The following is an 18,893-nucleotide window of genomic DNA, read 5'->3' as shown; positions in this document are numbered from 1 at the left end:
ATATTGTATGTGGTACATGTGTCAGGCCAGAGGACAACATTGGGTGCTGTTCCTCAGAATGCCACCCACCTTTTCTGAGATATGGTCTGTCATTAGCCTAGGCCTCACCAGTCAGCCTAGACTAGCTAGCCAATGAACCTCAGAGACCTACTGTCTCTACTTCCCCAGCCCTGGGATGACAAGTGTCCACCACCACAACACTCTTACATTGGATTGAACTCACGTCTTCATGCTTGCATGGTAAGCCCTTCAGTGACTGAATTGTTTCCCCAGTCCCCCTTGTCATTTCTTCTACAAAAAAAAAAAAAAATTATGCAATAAAAATCAACATTTCAGTCAGAGAGTAGCAGACTACAGTGTGATTTTTTTTTTTTTTTGAGGTAGGGTCTCACTCTAGCCCAGGCTGACCTGGAATTCACTATGTAGTCTCAGTGTGGCTTTGAACTCATGGTGATTCTCCTACCTCCGCTTCACAAGTGCTGGGATTAAAAGTGTGAGCCACCATGCCCAGCCACAGTGTGTATTTTTAAGGTAAGGAAAGTCACACTAACAGCATGCATGCACACATGCACACACAACATAGCACTCTAGCAAGTGGGTAATTAGCTTGCCTAAACTTGAGCTACAGGCTCAGTGCAGTGGTTTTGATGGATACATGATACATGCACGCATGCACCCTTTTAACAGGGCAATCTGATAAATTTATATGAAGAAGACACAAGCAAGGATTGCTGAATGCTTTCTACATCCATCTGGTAATTTAGATCTTTTTTTATTATCACCATTTAATTTATGGAATTGTAGGGCTTCTTAGAACAGTGGGTGTGCTTGTCAAGCCTTGTAGTGGCTGGTGTGCAACATCAGGCCTTAAGATGCAAGAAGGTCTTCCACCTCTGACATACGTCTGTGACAGTTGCTTCCCTATGGTTGAATATTCAATACAAAAATGAAATGAAGGAATATTTCCAGTTCTTTCAATAAAAACATACTGAATTTCAAAATTATTTCTTAAGGGAGAAGCCATGAAGGAATCAGAATATGGTTAGATCTTTGGTTTCTTCTCAGTAGTCTTGTTCTCCTGGCAAGCCAGCCTGTGGTATGTACTCTTCCCCAGTAGGGCTCAGCAAAGTAACCTATGCCCACGTCTCCTGGGCATTCTCCTCATTTTGTCCTGTGCTTCGGGATTAGAGCATCCTTCCCCAGGTGTTGCCAGGCCTATTCGACTCCAGCTGGAAGTGCAGATTTTGCTAGTCATTGACTGGCATTATTGCAATGGATTTTAGAATACATTTGAATAAATGACCAAACTTGCCTGAAGCTCTTGACTGTTTCCTAGAAACTGTCACTCTCAAATAAATAAAAATAAAAAAATTCCTATAAAAAAGCAGGTGTCTTGCTGGCTTGAGTGTGGAAACCTAGAAATTCAAACACACACACACACACACACACACACACACACACACACACACGCACACATACATATATCTACCACCACCCAGTTTTAGGAACAGTTTCCTCAGGCACTACATAATCATCCATTATCTTCTATATTCTCTTTAGTGGCACAATATTAAGCTAAATATAATGGGACCAGATAGACCTCTGAGAGGAGGTAGGACAAAAAGGAACTTTTCTTAAGGTGAATGAAGCACTTAAAATTACATGTTTTCATGAAGTCTTTCATTCCTGTTCAGAGTAGTCATGGGTAAAATGTTAGGACAGTATTGAAAAAAGGTAGATTTCGATGTAGTATGTATTTAAGTACATTTTAGTACTAGGAGCCTAAAAACTATAGATGCACATTTCATCGTACATCACAGAACAGGGAGAGATGCTTTACTACTCTAATCACAAACCTGGGAACAAGGAACTCCTGGGAGTAATGGGAAAATATCTGGCCTGATGTCAGCCAGTAGTGACAGAGCAGGATTCATATGGTACAACACGCTGTATATACTCCATTCCTTTACATGCCGCACCTCTTGCCTCCATGAGGGAAATGATATGTGATGGAAACAAAACCTATTTATGTCCACAGCCATCATGCAACAAGGAGTTGCAGTGACTTGGATAGCTCATTGGTAGCAGTGTGAAATCCAGGGTTTGGGAGAGGCATATATTATTCAGACTTCTTGACTTAGAGGCCTGGCTCAAACTTAAAACACCTGGAGGATTGTGTCTGTGATTTCAAGGACCATTTCGGAGTCACTTGCATTGAGGCTCCTCGATGCAAAACACCAAATGTTTAAGAAAGTTAAAATGGTCACCAGAACTCACTTTCTGTTATAAAGATGTTTCCACAGAACATAGGAACTTTATTGTCTTGGTCATGTGTGTAATGAACTCAGAATTCCAGCCCAAGTATGAATCTCTCCTTCTCTCTGTCTCTCTGTCCCTCCCCCCCCCCTCTTTCTCCTTCAATGGACCCCAGAACCTCATTTATACAAAACATATGCTGCACCATGAGTAACTGTCTCAGCCCTAGTACCATCTGTTCTTACTGGGATCCCTTTTACTATGTGGCATCATCAAATTAGGTGCTCTCAGACATTTAAGATTTTTCTACTAATGACTATTGAATATTGAGAAAAACCTAAATTTCTCTGTCTACTAACATAATGAGTGTTTCCTTAGTTGTGTAAAACGTGATGAGAAAATTGTGTTAAACACTTTCCATGCCTTAGCAGGAGGTGTCATACAAGGTGTAAAATACTTAGGCAGCATTTAGCTGTTGCCTCATTGTAATGTGTATAAATGCAAAGGATATGTGCAAGGCCCTGGGTTCTATCCCCAGAAACACAAGCATACAGTGTAGGGTATTTCTTGATTATGATCACTATTCTTTCTGGTCAGTATCTTGCTCACTTGAACACTTTCTCTCATCTACACTTTCATAACTGTCACTTAGCAAATCTCTATTTTCTTGTCTTTAAAAGGCTGAAGAATAGATTAGGGTGGGATGATGGTTCAGTGAATAAACTACTTGACACACAAGTGTGAGCACCTGAGTTTGGATCTTCAGGACCCACATATAGCCAGACATGGTAATAACCAACTGTAGTCATAGCACTCTTTTAGTGAGATGGAAGAACACCTGAGTCACTGCGGCAAACACCAGACCCTGTCTCATAAAACAGCTCACACCCAAGCTTGTCCTCTAACCTCCACACACATACCATGGCGTGTGCATGCCTGCACATGTGCACACACACACATGTACACACACACACACATCACACATACCCACATACAGATTTTAAGAAAGAATAGATAATCATTTTATTAATCATGGCCTCATTCCAAACAAATTCTCTCTTGTTATCTATGTATTAAATGTAGATTCCAGCAAGGGCTATCTAGGGCTTCTCTATGTGGATGCCTATTTTAAAGCTTCATTAGCAGTGCCTTTTTATTATAACCCATGTTCCAGTCAAAGGGAACTGCTTTCAGTAAGCACAGCATTTCCATAAATTTATCTGTTTTTCCTTTAACAGAATGTCTTAGCAGCCCATAGCCACTAGCTCTCTTCTCCTTCCACCCCAGTCCTGTTTAAGAAATCAGGTGACTCATGCTGTACAGTTCTGTACAGTCTGGGATTTACTGGTCATATCCCTTCATGGTATTATGAATGTGTTCCTTTAGCCCAGTGACTTCCTGTTTGTACTAAGAAGCTGATATTTGGCTAAAATAAAATGTGATTTGGGAGAGATACTCATGCAGAAATTAACTTAATTTCATTAAATGCTGATTCACTATCTACTAAAATGACCATGTGGCTTTAAAAAAAAATTATTGACAACCTCCATGCACTATCTCATGATCATAGTTTTCCCACCAACTTCTCTTTTTCCTATCCCATACACCCTCACCCCCACACACTGAGTCCCTTCTTTCCAGGTAGTACCTGTTCTATTTGGTGTCATCCTCTTTCCCCTCCTATTATGCAGATCTTTTGTAGGTAGTAGCACCAGCCACTGTGAAGTAATAAATTCCACAGCCACTTTGTTTTGCTTTCATTTTTTGATATGCTATGATTGTTGTTTGAATTTGATGAATAAAATAATGAATCTGCCTCATAGCTTCTGTCTTTTGACATTTCATCTATTGTTATTTCCAAACATATTTTGGGGCATGAATGAATTAACCTGTGTTGTTAAATGGCACATGGTAATTTCGGTAGCTGGTTAAATAGCTGAATCATTCATCATTGTTAGGAGTTCAGTCGTTTTCACTTTTATTTGTTTTGTTTGGTATTTAAAATTTGGGCTAACTTGGACAGTGTTGGACATGGCCTTCTTCCAACTAGTTGGTCTTGGTAGGAAATGTAGAATATAGTAAAAACTGTGTTAGTGGCATATAATCTGCTAAGAAATAAACATACCCAGTAAGCTATTCAGATGGATGGCTAATATTTGCTTTGTAGGCTAGGACTATATTCCTTTCGAACTTATACTTGTGGAACAGATTCAAGGAACAGTGCCAACGTTTGTGGACTCACAGCTACGAAAAATTTATACACACATAAGACTTTCAGTGATTTGTGGAAAATATCCAGCAAGACTGTGTTCCTGGGATTAGGATTTTAGTCTAAAAAAAAATCTTGAGTTTCTAAGGAAGGAAATGTAACTTTCTTCTTACAGCTTCATCCAGTCAACTACCCAGAGATATGGCCCTTTTCTTTGGAAATGCTGTGACTCCTCCAAGACATTTATGTCAGTGTACTGTAGTCCCCAAGAAGTTACAGATAGTATGATTAGACTATGTCATGAATAAAATGTGCTGTCAGGCAAAAAGAAAACAAATAGCAACTTGTACATTTGGAAAATAACCTTTCCTATCTATCTTATTTTTCTAAAGATAACAGTGTGATGATATTAAATCATTTGCTAAGCAACTGCTAGAAACTTAACTTAGAACCTGCTGTCTGTTTGACTACAAATGACATCAGTGTTACAACAAAAGTTATATTTTTGTCTTATGAGCAGAAACACCTGAAGGTCACTTTTCATTTGGCTGAAAAAAAATAATATTAGGGTTTTCTCATAGACCTATTCAGGGAAAGAGGCAAAAAAAGGCCATCTTAGCCCCAAAACACATTCAGAAACACAAGCTGTTGTAACTTTACCTGTGTGACCTTGGGCAGTCTTCCTCTGTGTTTTATTAAATACTGGAGAACTATTCCTTTGAGATAATTTGTATCCTCTTTTAGAATATAGAATAAACTATACAATAAAATGTACCCATGTCTTATGTAGCTCTGCCTTTCTACATGGTTTAATAATGCTCAAACAGAGTTTCGTGTTCAACCACTGTGCTTCAGTGCCAACTTGTTCTTTGGACAAATTGCCACCATATATGTAGTATCAATGTTTCCAGCTTTTTAAGACACACAACCTAATTCTGCTAATAAACGTTTCAGTTCCATGTTTATGTCTCATGGACACTTTTCTGTGCTCCCCATTCTCTCTTTACTCTTCTTTCTCTTCCTCGGTTGTCTTATCTTGTCCAGCCTTGTCCTGTCTTATCACCTGCTCTGTCCTTTGCAGGTGGGAAAGGAAGTAAGGGTTTTACACAGGCTAGGCAAGAACTCTCCAGTGAGCAACACTCACTTCCCCCACCCCCCAACACACACACTTACAGTTTCTCTAGTAGAGTTCAGAAAAGTCACAGTCAGACATGGGCTATTGCTTTCAGTTACAGAACAGATGCTTCTAATCTCCCAAAGATGTCTTTTATCTCCTAAGGTCATTTTTTTTTTTTCAAATACGCATTGGCTATTCAGCAAAAGATTGAATTACTATGCACAGAAAAAATGCCAACCCAGAATGACAGTGCTTCCATGGTTCCAGAGTGGCCCTGTCTTTTCCTGTGGAAAATTAATGACCATGCCACTCACTCCCTCAGCAGGGAGAGGCTTTATGAGCACCAAGTATTTCCTGCCAAGCTTTGCTTATGAGAGCCACCTAAGCAGCCTTCATACAGGGCAAACTGCTCTTAGTACCTGTGCAGAGGAACCATATTCTGAACAAGAATAATTTTAGGATTATTTTTGTCTCAATAAAGCGGGAAATCAGATAGCAAGAAAATATGCAGATAACTAAATACACAAGCACTGAAGATATCACAGGTAAGGTTGAAACATCTTATTCTGTAGTGATTGGCTGATTCAGATAATATAGGAATATTAATGTTAAAAGTTTATAAATTTCACTGAGAAAAAATCAGAGTTAATTAATTTTCTACATTAAGAAGTGTCTTAGACTTTCACTTAGGAAGATAGAACTTAATGGGTATACTCTGTTTACTTATACTAATTTGTGCTAATTGTCTATGAAAAATGGAATGACTTATCAACTGACTGCATTTGTGTAACAGTTCTAGTCTATTGCTGCAGTCTATAAAGCACCACTTAAAACAAGGGCAGAAGGGAGCCATCCTGTCCACCATTATTTTCACACGGCCTTAGTTAACTAGAAAAATCTGGCATTCTGTTGGAAATTCTATGTGTCTTCATGGGAAAAGTACTTAGTAATAAGCAGTGAATATTCAAACTTTTGTTCTATTTACAAAAGCAAGTAGTAGCATGATTTTCATAAGGTCAAATTACATAGTTTATCTTCCATTTCAAATCATATGGAAATCACACTATTTAAAAACATTTTAAATTTCAGAGTGTGATGACATTTGCCTTGGATCCTAGATACTAAGGAGACTGACATAGGAAACACCTGAATTTGAGCTCCAACTGGACAATTTGACAATTTGGACACATCCTGCCTAAAAACAAAATAAAATAGTTCATATTTTTTGTTGTTTTGTTTGTTTTTCCTGGTAGGGTCTCCCTGTAGCTCAAGCTGACCTGGAATTCACCATGTAGTCTCTGAGTGGCCTCAAACTCACAGTGCTTCTCCTATCTCAGCCTCCCAAATGCTAGGATTAAAGGCATGTTCCACCACGCCCAGCAAAGTACATAGTTTTGACTCAACTATAACATGCTACTCTAAGTACATTCTACTCATGTAGACTGGAAATTCTGTCAAAAATATCACAGTTGTACAGATCTTGAAAATATGTAATGTAACCATATATTTAAAGATATTATAGTTTCTCCTAACACAAATCCGTCATCAGTTTTATTTTGTAAGCAAGTTTATGGGCTACAAATGACTATCAGTAAATACACATTATTGATATTTAATCCTTTACAATTACTAAACAGCCTTTGTTCTAAGCTAGAGACCATCATTCTTCACATATCCTAAAAACTATAAGGGCTTAGTTTTATAAAATACCAGAATATGGGCAGCAGTTTCTTTGTTGTGCAGTATTTATGCTCCCATAAGAGGCACAGTTATTCACCTGTGTGTAGTATTGCAACAGAAAACTATTTTTTTTTAATTTTTTTTTTATTTACTTGAGAGTGACAGACACAGAGAGAAAGACAGATAGAAGGAGAGAGAGAGAATGGGCACGCCAGGGCCTCCAGCCTCTGCAAACGAACTCCAGATGCATGCGCCCCCTTGTGCATCTGGCTAACGTGGGACCTGGGGAACCGAGCCTTGAACCGGGGTCCTTAGGCTTCACAGGCAAGCGCTTAACCGCTAAGCCATCTCTCCAGCCCCCAGAAAACTATTTTAACCACCTTTACCATGGCCCTGTGGCATCTTACTTTTGCTGCTGAATTTACTGAGGTACCCACTGGGTAGGGGGTCTGCCAATCTGCACAGTTGCACAGTGAGGCCCAAGCTTGAATCATCTCTGCATAGGCATTGATAGTGTCAGTGTGCTGAGAAAGCTCATCATTGTCTTAGGATTTTTAACTTCAGCAATCTTAGTTATTACCATTACTTCTCATATATAATGGGTAGTCGGTAGATGGAAAGGACAGGAGGAGTGCAAATGAGCAAGAGACATGAAGTCTTACTGTGAGGCGAAGGAATTTTGCGGTCCTTAAATAGTAATCCCTGGGGAGGATGGGAAGCCCTGACTTACACTGTCAGGACAAGTGCATTCTTTGGTAAGTTACTACTCTATTTTTCCTTACATATTATAGTAGCTGACTTACTGGGGTAAGTGTGTTTGAGCTAAAGAATTCAGAGAATGGCAAACACAAGAGTAAGAGTCATCCTTACCAAGATTTCATCTTTTTTATTTTTTATTTTTTGAGGTATTCTCAATGTGGCCTGCAGTCCCCCTGCCTCCACTTCCTGTGTGCTGTGATTACAGATGTATACTATCAATCCCACATAGCTGTGTTCTTAATTGCCATATATTAGTAGCTACAATATAGCGTCCAAGTTATGACAAACTGCTCACAAAACAGAGGGATATGGGTGTATTTAACACTGAATGCCCAGCATGTGTGTTGCGATGTATTCTTCCTGCAAAGTCTGGCTTTTCCTCTAGGAAACTCCCCCTAGCTCCCTCAGCCAGAAGGGTTTACACATGGCTTGGGTATTGCTCTGTCTCTGTTTTTCTGGCAGCATTACCAAATGGAATCTCACTTAGCAGTACAACTGTGGAAAACCAAAGTGAAAAGGATATTACTGTGAAATGTATAGACTCACTTAAACTAACAGTGCTTTGTGTTCAACCAAGGAAAGGAAATGGAGACCTGGCAAGAATCTGCCATGTGCCTAGCACTATCTCTACAACAGGCTCTTTTGACAGTCACACCTTATTCTTCTGTTTGGCAGTGGGCACAGTGTAGCAGCTGTATCCGAGCAGTTCACACCTGACATCACCTGGGAGTTTATTGCTGCTGTATGATGCAAGATCATTTTTTATCCTGCTCCTGCTATCATAGTAGTCCAGGACTGTGTGGGATGGTTACTACTTCATTCCACAAATTTACTATCAAATATCTCATACTTTGAAGTAATGACCTAAGAATGTTTCAACAGAATGTGTGAGAGCTAGGTGCTTAGGGACACTTTTATTTTAAAAGAATAATCATTTTAGTTTTAATATGGAGTGATTAATCTTGGTTAATTTGATAATCTTACAAGATCAGCAAGTCTGAGAAATAAGGGTTATATATCTGTTTTGGATTATATCATGGCTGGCTGGCATTCATTTGTGATTTTTGTACATTTGTGTATTTTTGGGAGTGTTGTTGTTGTTGTTGTTAAGTAAATGCCATAGGATTTGTTCTAATAGAGCCTTGCAGTGTAGGCCTTGGTTGGAACAGGAAGCAGGGTCTGCTTGTGGTTCAATGTCCTCTGCAGGACATTGCAAGGACACATAATACTGCTGCATGGGCAGCAAGCAGACCAATTTATCATTTAGCAGAAGGCTCGCAGCAGTTCACAGTCGAACAAAATCTTGACAGTTAAGGCACACTTCTTCCTCCTGTTCTTTAAAAATAGTTGCCGTGGATGAAACTATTAATATCTATTAATCACTGCAATTACATAAACAACTTCTCATCTGAAAACATAATATTATATTAAAATAATATGCTATGTGATATCTAGAAATGTCATCTATATGATATCTAGAAATATATATAGAGAGAAATATATATAGATAAATATAGATATCTAGAAATGTCTGTGATTTACAAATTAAATGATGAAAATTAGATGACCCTCATCAGGATAAAGATTGTGTTAATATATAGCTAGTAATAGATGGTAAATCGTATCTCTCCTAGGCTCCCTCATTCTTTTGGTTTGGTCTGTAGACTTGTAAAAGATACTGTGAATGATGTTTTGAAAGGGTGATTTTGTTGGAGTAATTAAAAAATTGATACAACCAGGCATGGTGGTGCATGCCCTTAATCCCAGCACTCAGGAGGCAGAGGTAGGAGGATTGCTGTGAGCTGAAGGCCACCCTGAGACTACATAGTGAATTCCTGGTCAGCCTGAGCCAGAGTGGGACCCTACCTCGAAAAAAAATTGATTCCAGGTTGAGATGATATATCTTAGTGGTAGAGGACTCACCTAGCATGTGGAAGGCCCAACATCACAAATATCAGTCAATCATTTGACCCAATTCTTAATTATCCATAGTAATCATTTAAGAAGAGCATATACCATTAAGATCCCAGAATTTTCTCTCTCTCTCTCCCTCCCTCCCTCCCTCCCTCCCTCTCCCTGTCTCTCTCTCTCTCTCTCTCTCTCTCTCTCTCTCTCTCTAACTATGCTGGGGACGGAACCCAGGGTCTTACATATGCCACAGGAGCTATGTTTCCAATTTTCCCTTGAGGCTTTTGTTTGACTGCTAAATACAAATATTAAGGTTCTCCCTTACTTTCCCATTAAAACATGATGCTATTGCCTGGATGCTTATTTTGTACCAGTTCTTTTCTCTAAAGTATTTGTGCTCTGCCAAAGTCCTGCAAGGTTGTCTTGTTTTCTAAATGAGAAGTTTGAGTGGGGACACGAAACTCCTTAAAGGAATTTGAACTAGATCTGTTGCCAAAGCCTGGGTGGTTGTGACTGCCCTTTGTGGTCTCCTTCAAAACTTTAAAAGCAGTGGAAATGGTCCCCAACATGCCTCAGACAGGAAGACAGGGACGGGTGTGAGGAATTAGGAAAGTGGATGATTAGATATTGAACATTGAACATGCTAGTCAAGTAGAGAAGAATGTAGATTGAAACTCACAATAAAGCATGGGCTTTTCAAAGAAATGAAAAAGGCACAGAATCAAACAGTGCACAGAGGTCAGTAAGTATAAAGAATTACACTAATGAGAGACAAAGAATTAAAAATTGATGAGAGTGAGTCAGTAAACAAGAAAACATTTCATCTCAAGATGAATTTTTTTTTCTTTTTTAACTTTTTTTAATTTTAATTTTTTACTTGAAAGAGAGAGAAAGGCTGAGAGGGTGGGGGTAGATATGGGGCATCTGGCTTACATGGGTCCTGGGGAATCGAACTTGGGTCCTTTGTCTTCACAGGCAAGCACCTTAACAAGTAAGCCATCTTTCCAGCCCCCTTTTTTTATTTTTTATAAAAGTAAACAGAACTTTTTCTGACTGGCTGCTGGTTTTGGTTCTGAGCCTGATAATATCAGTGATAAGCACTCTAACTTGTAGGTTTTCTGGTTGAGTCTATGCACTGCTATAGGTGTTCCTAGCCTTGTGGATGAGGAGCGGTCCTGATGGTACATATGCTTCAAGCCTTGTAACCAGGTGCTAGGGTTCTGTTTATCTGTACTCTCAGTGCTTCATCACTTCCCACTTCACTTGCACAAGACTTTGAAACTTGAGAAGTGAATGTCAAATTACCACATGATGATGTTCTGAACCATAACGATGAGTTCTTTCTATGATCCTAGTTGGAATATATAAGCTGTGTTGGGGATTCTACATTTCCAGAGATATCAGAATATCTATTTTCTCAAAGAGCATTTGCAATCAAACACTCAATAGTGCAATAGAAATTGTGAAGAGAATGGGGATTTTATCTACATGCAAATTGGATTGTATAATACCTGTTGCATTTTATTCTAAAATTCACAAAGTGAACAAACATATACATAAAATATATTTGCCAAAATAAATAATTGTATCAGTTAATTGCTATCAACAATTAACATCATTAACATGGTGTCATACCTTTACACTTGAGCCTCCTACAGAACGAATCTTATTGTGTAACGTAACTTCTCTTTTAAAAACAAATGGCAGGGCTGGAAAGATGGCTTAGCGGTTAAGCGCTTGCCTGTGAAGCCTAAGGACCCCGGTTCGAGGCTCGGTTCCCCAGGTCCCACATTAGTCAGATGCACAAGGGGGCGCACGTGTCTGGAGTTCGTTTGCAGTGGCTGGAAGCCCTGGTGCGCCCATTCTCTCCCTCTCCCTCTATCTGTCTTTCTCTCTGTGTCTGTCGCTCTCAAATAAATAAAAAATGAACAAAAAAAATTTAAAAACAAATGGCAATGTTACCCCTTCATTATCTTTTATCCAGCCACATCTACATCTACCACTGGGACCAGCCATCTTGTGAAGTGTGCGGAGAAGGAGAAGACATTCTGTGTGAATGGTGGCGAGTGCTTCATGGTGAAAGACCTTTCCAACCCCTCAAGATACTTGTGCAAGTAAGAAACAGAATCATCTCATCTCTGTGTGTGTATCTGTAACTGCTTATTCCTGATGACTCTTGTTTCATGATGTGGATTGTTGCTTCTTTGTCCAATTTTGTTGTGCCCTATTGAATAGTGCTGGTTAATTTGAAGATTGCTTTGAAACATTGACACCATTTGTCATATTTCTGTTACATCCAGAATTATTTTTGCTATTTTCAATATTTGTGGAGGGTTGGTTATTTTTTGCCTTCATATTTATAATATTGCTTTCCTTGTAGTTTTCCTCAGTAATTACTCAAAAGAGATATACAAATATTGTAGAGGCAATAACATTAGATCCCTACTTCTCTATCTTGTGTATAAATTAGCTGTAAGATAACCCTACTCTCTTACCCCATTGCTCACCTGCAAAGTGAACAGGACAGTTTAACAGAAGTCTGAGGGCAGAAGGTTCTTTAATGATGAGTGTGTCATGCTTGGAATTATGTTAGCTATTCTTTACCTATTTTATTAAGTTCTACTATATGTTAATATTACTTGTGATAGAAAGCAAGTTGCATGAGTTCAGAATTGTATTTAGAATATACAGTGCCACTGCATGGGGAAGGCAGGTTCTCTCTGCCATCTACAAAATTGTCTAGATTAGCCTTCTGTGGTCTTTACCATCTAGAAATATGTCTAGATTGGCCATCTATGGTCTAGATAGGTCCCCACTTTCCAGTAATTAAGAGGCATTGATACATGATTAAATACCTGGTTTACTCTGTCTCATCAGGCAACATAAAGCAGTGATGATCAGTATACCAGGTATTTTAGCATTATTCTAGACTACCAGGATGATTGAATAGTGCATGTGTTGTGTCATGCATTCTAAATTCACTGTTGTTATTTGTTCTGCATGTGGCTAGACTCATAATTTGATAGGGATAAAGGTATTTTATATCTTGGGATGGGGGTGTAGCTCAATTGCTGGAGTGCTTGCCTAGCATTCACAAAGTCCTATGTTCACAAAACCCTAAGTTCAATTCCTAGTACTACATAAAATCAGACACAGTGGCACAAGCCTATAATCTCAGCTCTGAGCGAATGAAGGCACAAAGATCAGGAGTTCAAGGTCATCCTCAGCTACATAACAAGTTCCAGGCCAGCCTTGTCTACTTGAGACCCTATCTCAAAAAAAAAAAAAAAAAGAAGTTTCATATAATTTAAAATAAATTAACATTTATTTTGCTGTTTACCAATAATCTATTAATTATGTTCCAGAGCAAGGCTTTAAAACCAGCTTCTTAAAAAGTATTGTTTGGGGCATCCAACATTTTGCAGGCAATCTACAGTGAATAGCATGAGGTGGGTGCTATGTTCTAAAAGTAGCAATGGTTTTTTCTCTAGGGGAGGAAGAGTAGCAATGAATAGAATATGAGCACGGATTTATATGTTGACCAGGAAGGGCAAGTCTGCTAGGCAGCTGTGCTAATAAAACAAATTGCAAAGAGAAAAAAGACTCAAGAAATAATTAACAAGACCACTCCCCTTTACATGATATGCATAGTGTACAAGTACTGTGCCTGTTTCAAGAAAGCATCTCAAGCCAGGCATGATGGCTGCTAGCTCCTCCCACCTCAGCGTACCTTAGGATTAAAGTCATCAGCCACCACTCACAGGAAACATGACAGTTTTAACTCCATTACTAGGTGTGTTCTTATTGGAGGTGGATAGTAAATGTTTAGGTAGAAGTATTGTAAAACTTTTAAGGCCTGATAAAAATGTCAGGTTTATACTTTTGTTATATGCTAATTCTTTCATATATGTATTATATCAAAAGACTATGCATTATTGGAAAATTAAAATTAAAAGTTAAAATTAGAAATCCCTCATCAGCAAGCCCCAGTGATTTTCAAGTCTCTGCCCAACTGTTATTAACTCCTGAGCCATCTCAGAAGCCCAAGATTAGTTTTAATCATAAAAATTACTCAAATCTGTATGTTTGTAGCAGAATAACACTTTTTGTTTCAGTCTTTGCTTCTGCTGACTTGGTATAAATACAGCACAAATATAGCATCACTATAGTTATCATAGTGATGGAGGTGAGCAAAATCTATTGCTTCTTATAAGATTTTCTCTTATCAAATTGAAAATACCAGAAGCAAAGAATTATAACCTGTAAAATGTGAGGTTCATTTATTATATGGGGAAGCATTGTGATTCTTTCCTGATCTTGGGCATAAAGTGTAATTGTGTTTTAATAAATCTTCTTGCAAAAACATCTAAAGTATTTTTCCTTAAATATTCCCCCCTTTAAACAATTGCCCCCATATTATCTATGTCTCATATTTTTTGCTGTTTACAAAAATATCTGAAACCACTATTTTTTAATTATACTAATGCATTGTGATCATTTTTCATTGTAGTCCTTGCATGATTTACAGGCTGAGTAAGTACATATGATAGTTTCTGAGAACCCCTAAGGAACCAATGCAGTTCTTTTCCACATATTAATTTCCCCTTTTCTGTAGCCCTCCCACATCCTATACAAAACTTGCAATCACATAAGTGCTGTTCATGTTCTATTTTGGTATAGTGCCAATAACTGTAATTTTTCTTCAGCCACAGTCTGTCATTAAATTAAAAATGCTTTAAAAGATCTTGCAGCAAAATGTTTTTATGTCTCTGATAATTATTGAAATTGCAAAGCATGAATGGAGACTACACCTCTCCCACTAACATCTGTGGACAGCACTTGCTCTTTACCTCCCAGCAATTACACCTTCCCTTTTCTATTTCTTTGTTCCTTTCTTTCCTTCTAGTTTGTAACTTTTTAAAGAACATATTATAAATTATTATTAGGTCTTTATAAAGAAGACATATGACATCTATGATTCTGACAACCCCCCATCACCCTTTGAATCTTGCCTTTATTAATCTTATAAATAATCCAGTACCTGTAAGAGTTACAATGTATTTAATATCTAAAATAGTTTAGGCCTTTTTTGTTACATGAAAGTGTTTTTCCAAAAAAGGAAAAAAAAAAAAAACCCTCTCTATTAAAAACATCTATAAAATTAAAATAATAACTACTCAGAATTTAAATAAAGGCATATAATTTTCGAGTGTTATGATAACATGTTGTTCACTAGAACACTTGAATAGAAACAGAAGGCACAGAAATGTTGCATTGGCTCATCATGGTCCTGTCCATGAAGCCAGTTCATAGATTCCATATGGCCCATCTGCCTAGAGTAAAAACATTACTGAAGCATGAGCAACATCATTGCTTTGTTCTCACTAAAGACATGACTCAGACACACCGCAAGCATGGATGTTTCCAAGTAGTCTCTCTGGTCACCTCACCCACTATTGTATTCTTGGGAGCTGAACTACAGGATTTTACAGCCAATCTCTTTTGTCCCTCCACTTAGCATAAGGTGTTCCAAATGGATTAACCATATAGCAGCGAAACAGTTCTCTAAGGAGAAGTTTACTGATTCTTAGACATACCTCTAGGGATTGTATGGGGATTTGAACAGTGGTTCTCATCTTTTATGTTCCCTTTCTCTCTACAGGAATTTAAATTTTATACTGTAGAAAAAAATAGCAACTATTCCAGATTACATAAAGACGTAAAAAAAAAAAACCTTCCAGTTTTTAATCTTCTGATGTTGTCATATGGTTCAAAGAAATAGTCATTTGGACATGGAACTGTCTAGAAAGCTATCTTGAAGGATATGAATGGGTTTTTTTTTTAATCTAAGAATTGATTTTATATCTATCTATACTTATAAATCTGATATAGTGTCCATTGTACAGATGGGGTTTTATCATGAGGGGATTAGGCTCTTAATCACCAATTTCAGTGAAGTCTTCAGATCTTCTTCTTCACCCCTCTGCACAGTATCTTTATTTGTGACATGGAATTAATATGTTCTTCAGTCTTTCCCAAGAAATAGGAGAAAATAAATGAATTCATTTCTGTTAATGTACTTTTAACTCTAGGGAAACAAGACATCTTTGTCTTTCTAATAAAAAATAAATGGTACTATTATATTCTCTCTGTAGACATTGGAAAAATATATGTACTAATCTTAGCAGATGGTGTTATCATGTTTAGCTCCTACTTTTTTCCCTTATATTAAAAGCTAGCGGTTTTTACTTTTATTCATGAGATGGCCATCAAGCCTTGTAACTTTTCCACTGATAGGTTACTTAATATTTTTTAACACTAGCTTTCTTATTTGCAAAAAGATGCAGGTTCTCTCAAAGTGTATTGCTATGATTTTTATAAGTAATAAGCTATTCAGACCCATGTTGTATTATATATTATTAAAAGAGATAGAGTTAGTTATAAAAATATAATTATACGATATAAAGTCTCAATAACCAGTTATAGGAAATTAACTTCAGTAAGTATGTATTATTTAGTTGTCTGCATAAGCTGGGCATTTTTGAAAATAAAGAGAAAGTATAAGTCATAGTCTGTGGTCCCTAGGAAATTAGTCTGTTTAGAGAAACAAAATGGCTATAATAACAAAATAGTGAGAGCAAATACATTCAAATACTAAACTCTAGATTTTTAAGGGATAAAAAATTTAAAGTAAAATAAAACACTAAAAAAACAAGAAGGCTTTATAGGCTCAGCTTGCATTTTTGGAGTCTTTCCTTTATACTAGGTAGGAGTTCAGGCTGCAGTCATATGCCTGCCCATACTGACTCTCAGATCCAGAAAGTGAAAGAAAAATGTAAACTAAGTAAATTGTACAGCCAATGCTTGAGCTGTGAAGGCCAAGTAGGAACTGGACATTGTGAGAGCTAGGAGGAGTCACTAACTTCCAGAGCACAGCAGGTGTTTAGTCACACAAGCTAGAGAAATGTGGGTACTCAAAGAGAAAGTCAAAGACACAAACTGTCTCTAAAGTTTAAAAAATACTGGCTGACATCTGTAGTACTTATCAGTAAGTGCAGTAACATAATTAAACAAGGGCATGATGGTTCATCCTCTTTATTTGAATCCTGTGCCCTTATCACCATGGCTGTATAGAGATTTTGAATAGATAAAAGGGATATAAGTAATTAGAATTCATCCCAGTCCCTAAGAACTCTATAAGCCCCACTCTGATTCCAGCCCTAGAAGAGCTTTCTTTAGCAGCAACATTGTGCTAGGGCTGTTCTATTCTTGAGGACTGTTGCATTTAATAGAAATAGACAGTGTTGTAGGTTGTGGTGGCACACACCCGTAGGTAATTGCTGCAGAGGTGGACACAGGAGGATCAGGAGTTCAAGGCCGGCCTGGGCTACACATTTTTTTTTTTTTTTTAAGAAACACACAGTGTTTGGAGAGGAAATAGTGGGACTCTGTGGATCTAGACACAGATCTCTTCAGACAACCATGTCTTCAGTTTATTTTGTACAAAGTCCTATTATGCACTTAACTATTTATGAACCCATGCAGCTTCTGACTTCCCAAAGAAGAAAGTCTTTTTGTTTTTATAGGAACCAATTTAGATGAAGTAGGAACATAATCTAAGTGCCTCAAATAGCTCACCTCTTTTTTTTCCTCTTGGAATCAGCAACCCTGTGTGCTTATTGAGCTGGCCAAAGCAGATTGCTGCTGAGCTTCAACAGATGAGCAAAGCCACAAGGACAGAACTCTGCCTCAAAGAGACATAGGCCATTGCAAATAACAGTCATGTTTCAAGTAATTTATTCAATTATAAGTTATGGATGTGCTGAGTGCTATGAAGAACATTTAGGAAGTTGAGGCAGAGACAACAGGACCTTGGCAAGCCTTGGGCGCTGGAGGGAGAGAGCATGTAGTTCTCTCTGAAATACATGGAACCGTTGTCAATAAATTTTCTAACAGTTATATTCAATTATTTAAATTAAAAAACATTTAGATGCTTCATTATAAAGTGAGGCTGGTGGTGTAGATAGGATGACAAAGTGTCCCAGAGTCTCTAAGCTGTTTAAGAGAACATCTTCCAGAGAATAAGATAGATCATAGATGAGCAGCCAATATGTGTTTGTGTCACAGTGACACAGTGTGGTGAGTACGGGGTGTGAATGGATCCCCATATCTGTTGAGGTAGTTTGACCCCAATGTACAGATGCATTATGTTGGGTAACACTGGCAGTGAAGGATTTTGTTGTACAGGAGAGCATTTCAGAGGAAGCTATGCCCACAGAGGTGCAGGAAGGGATGAGAGTTCAACAAAGAAGGGGTTCTTCATCAACAATGCCCTTAGTGGTAGTTAGACAGTCTGTCCTAGACATTGCAACATGACCTTTGAGAGCCAGAATAGCTTACAGGCTTTGTATGTATTTTTTCCACAGTATTTATTCAATGAGTCCTATGGGGCCACTATCTGCATTTTGTTATCTCATGGATTGGAAACTTGTCTCAGGGTTGTAATAAAAAGGAAGGGGAGCAGGCATATAAGCTGAGCAGTGCTGGGGAGGTAGAGGATAGATCCAAAGGAAAATGACTGGAGCACTTTGTAGTTTATACTTTCTTTAATGGTACCAAGGAAGCCATTCTCTTGAGGAGGTAGATATCTTTTGCAGATGACACATAAAGACAGTGAAACACAAATTAGAAAACCATAGATAAACCTCAAGTAATTTCACTTAAAGGTTGATAACAGAATAAGACACATCTTAGAAGAATGAAGACTAACAGTAACAACACATTTGGGAAAAAATAATCTATAGCACAGATACTTAACCAGTGAGTAGGCAAAGGTGAGCTCTGGCCAGAATGCAGGAAAGTCATTATTTGGAACAGGATACTTCAGAAACAGCCCAGCACTCTGAACTTCTGTGCACACTTTCAACTCAAGTTTACAGAGTAATAGCAAAAGGCTTGATATCT

The 18,893-nt window shown here is 38.0% G+C and overlaps 1 protein-coding gene across 19 annotated transcripts in view; it reads left to right on the top strand.

Moving 5' to 3' along the window:
- Nrg1 (neuregulin 1) overlaps nucleotides 1–18,893 on the top strand; it is a 1,129,183-nt gene that overhangs the window by 1,079,979 nt on the left and 30,311 nt on the right. For all 19 annotated transcript variants that reach the window (XM_045158416.1, XM_045158415.1, XM_045158414.1 and 16 more), the window contains one exon: nucleotides 11,914–12,043. In XM_045158416.1, the coding sequence (XP_045014351.1) occupies nucleotides 11,914–12,043 (130 nt within the window). The remainder of the gene's footprint in view (nucleotides 1–11,913; nucleotides 12,044–18,893) is intronic.

This window comes from Jaculus jaculus, chromosome 9, assembly GCF_020740685.1.
Source record: "Jaculus jaculus isolate mJacJac1 chromosome 9, mJacJac1.mat.Y.cur, whole genome shotgun sequence".
NCBI classification, from domain to species: domain Eukaryota; kingdom Metazoa; phylum Chordata; class Mammalia; order Rodentia; family Dipodidae; genus Jaculus; species Jaculus jaculus.
The sequence above is the reverse complement of the archived record's forward strand: the minus strand, read 5'-3'. Positions and strand labels throughout refer to the sequence as shown.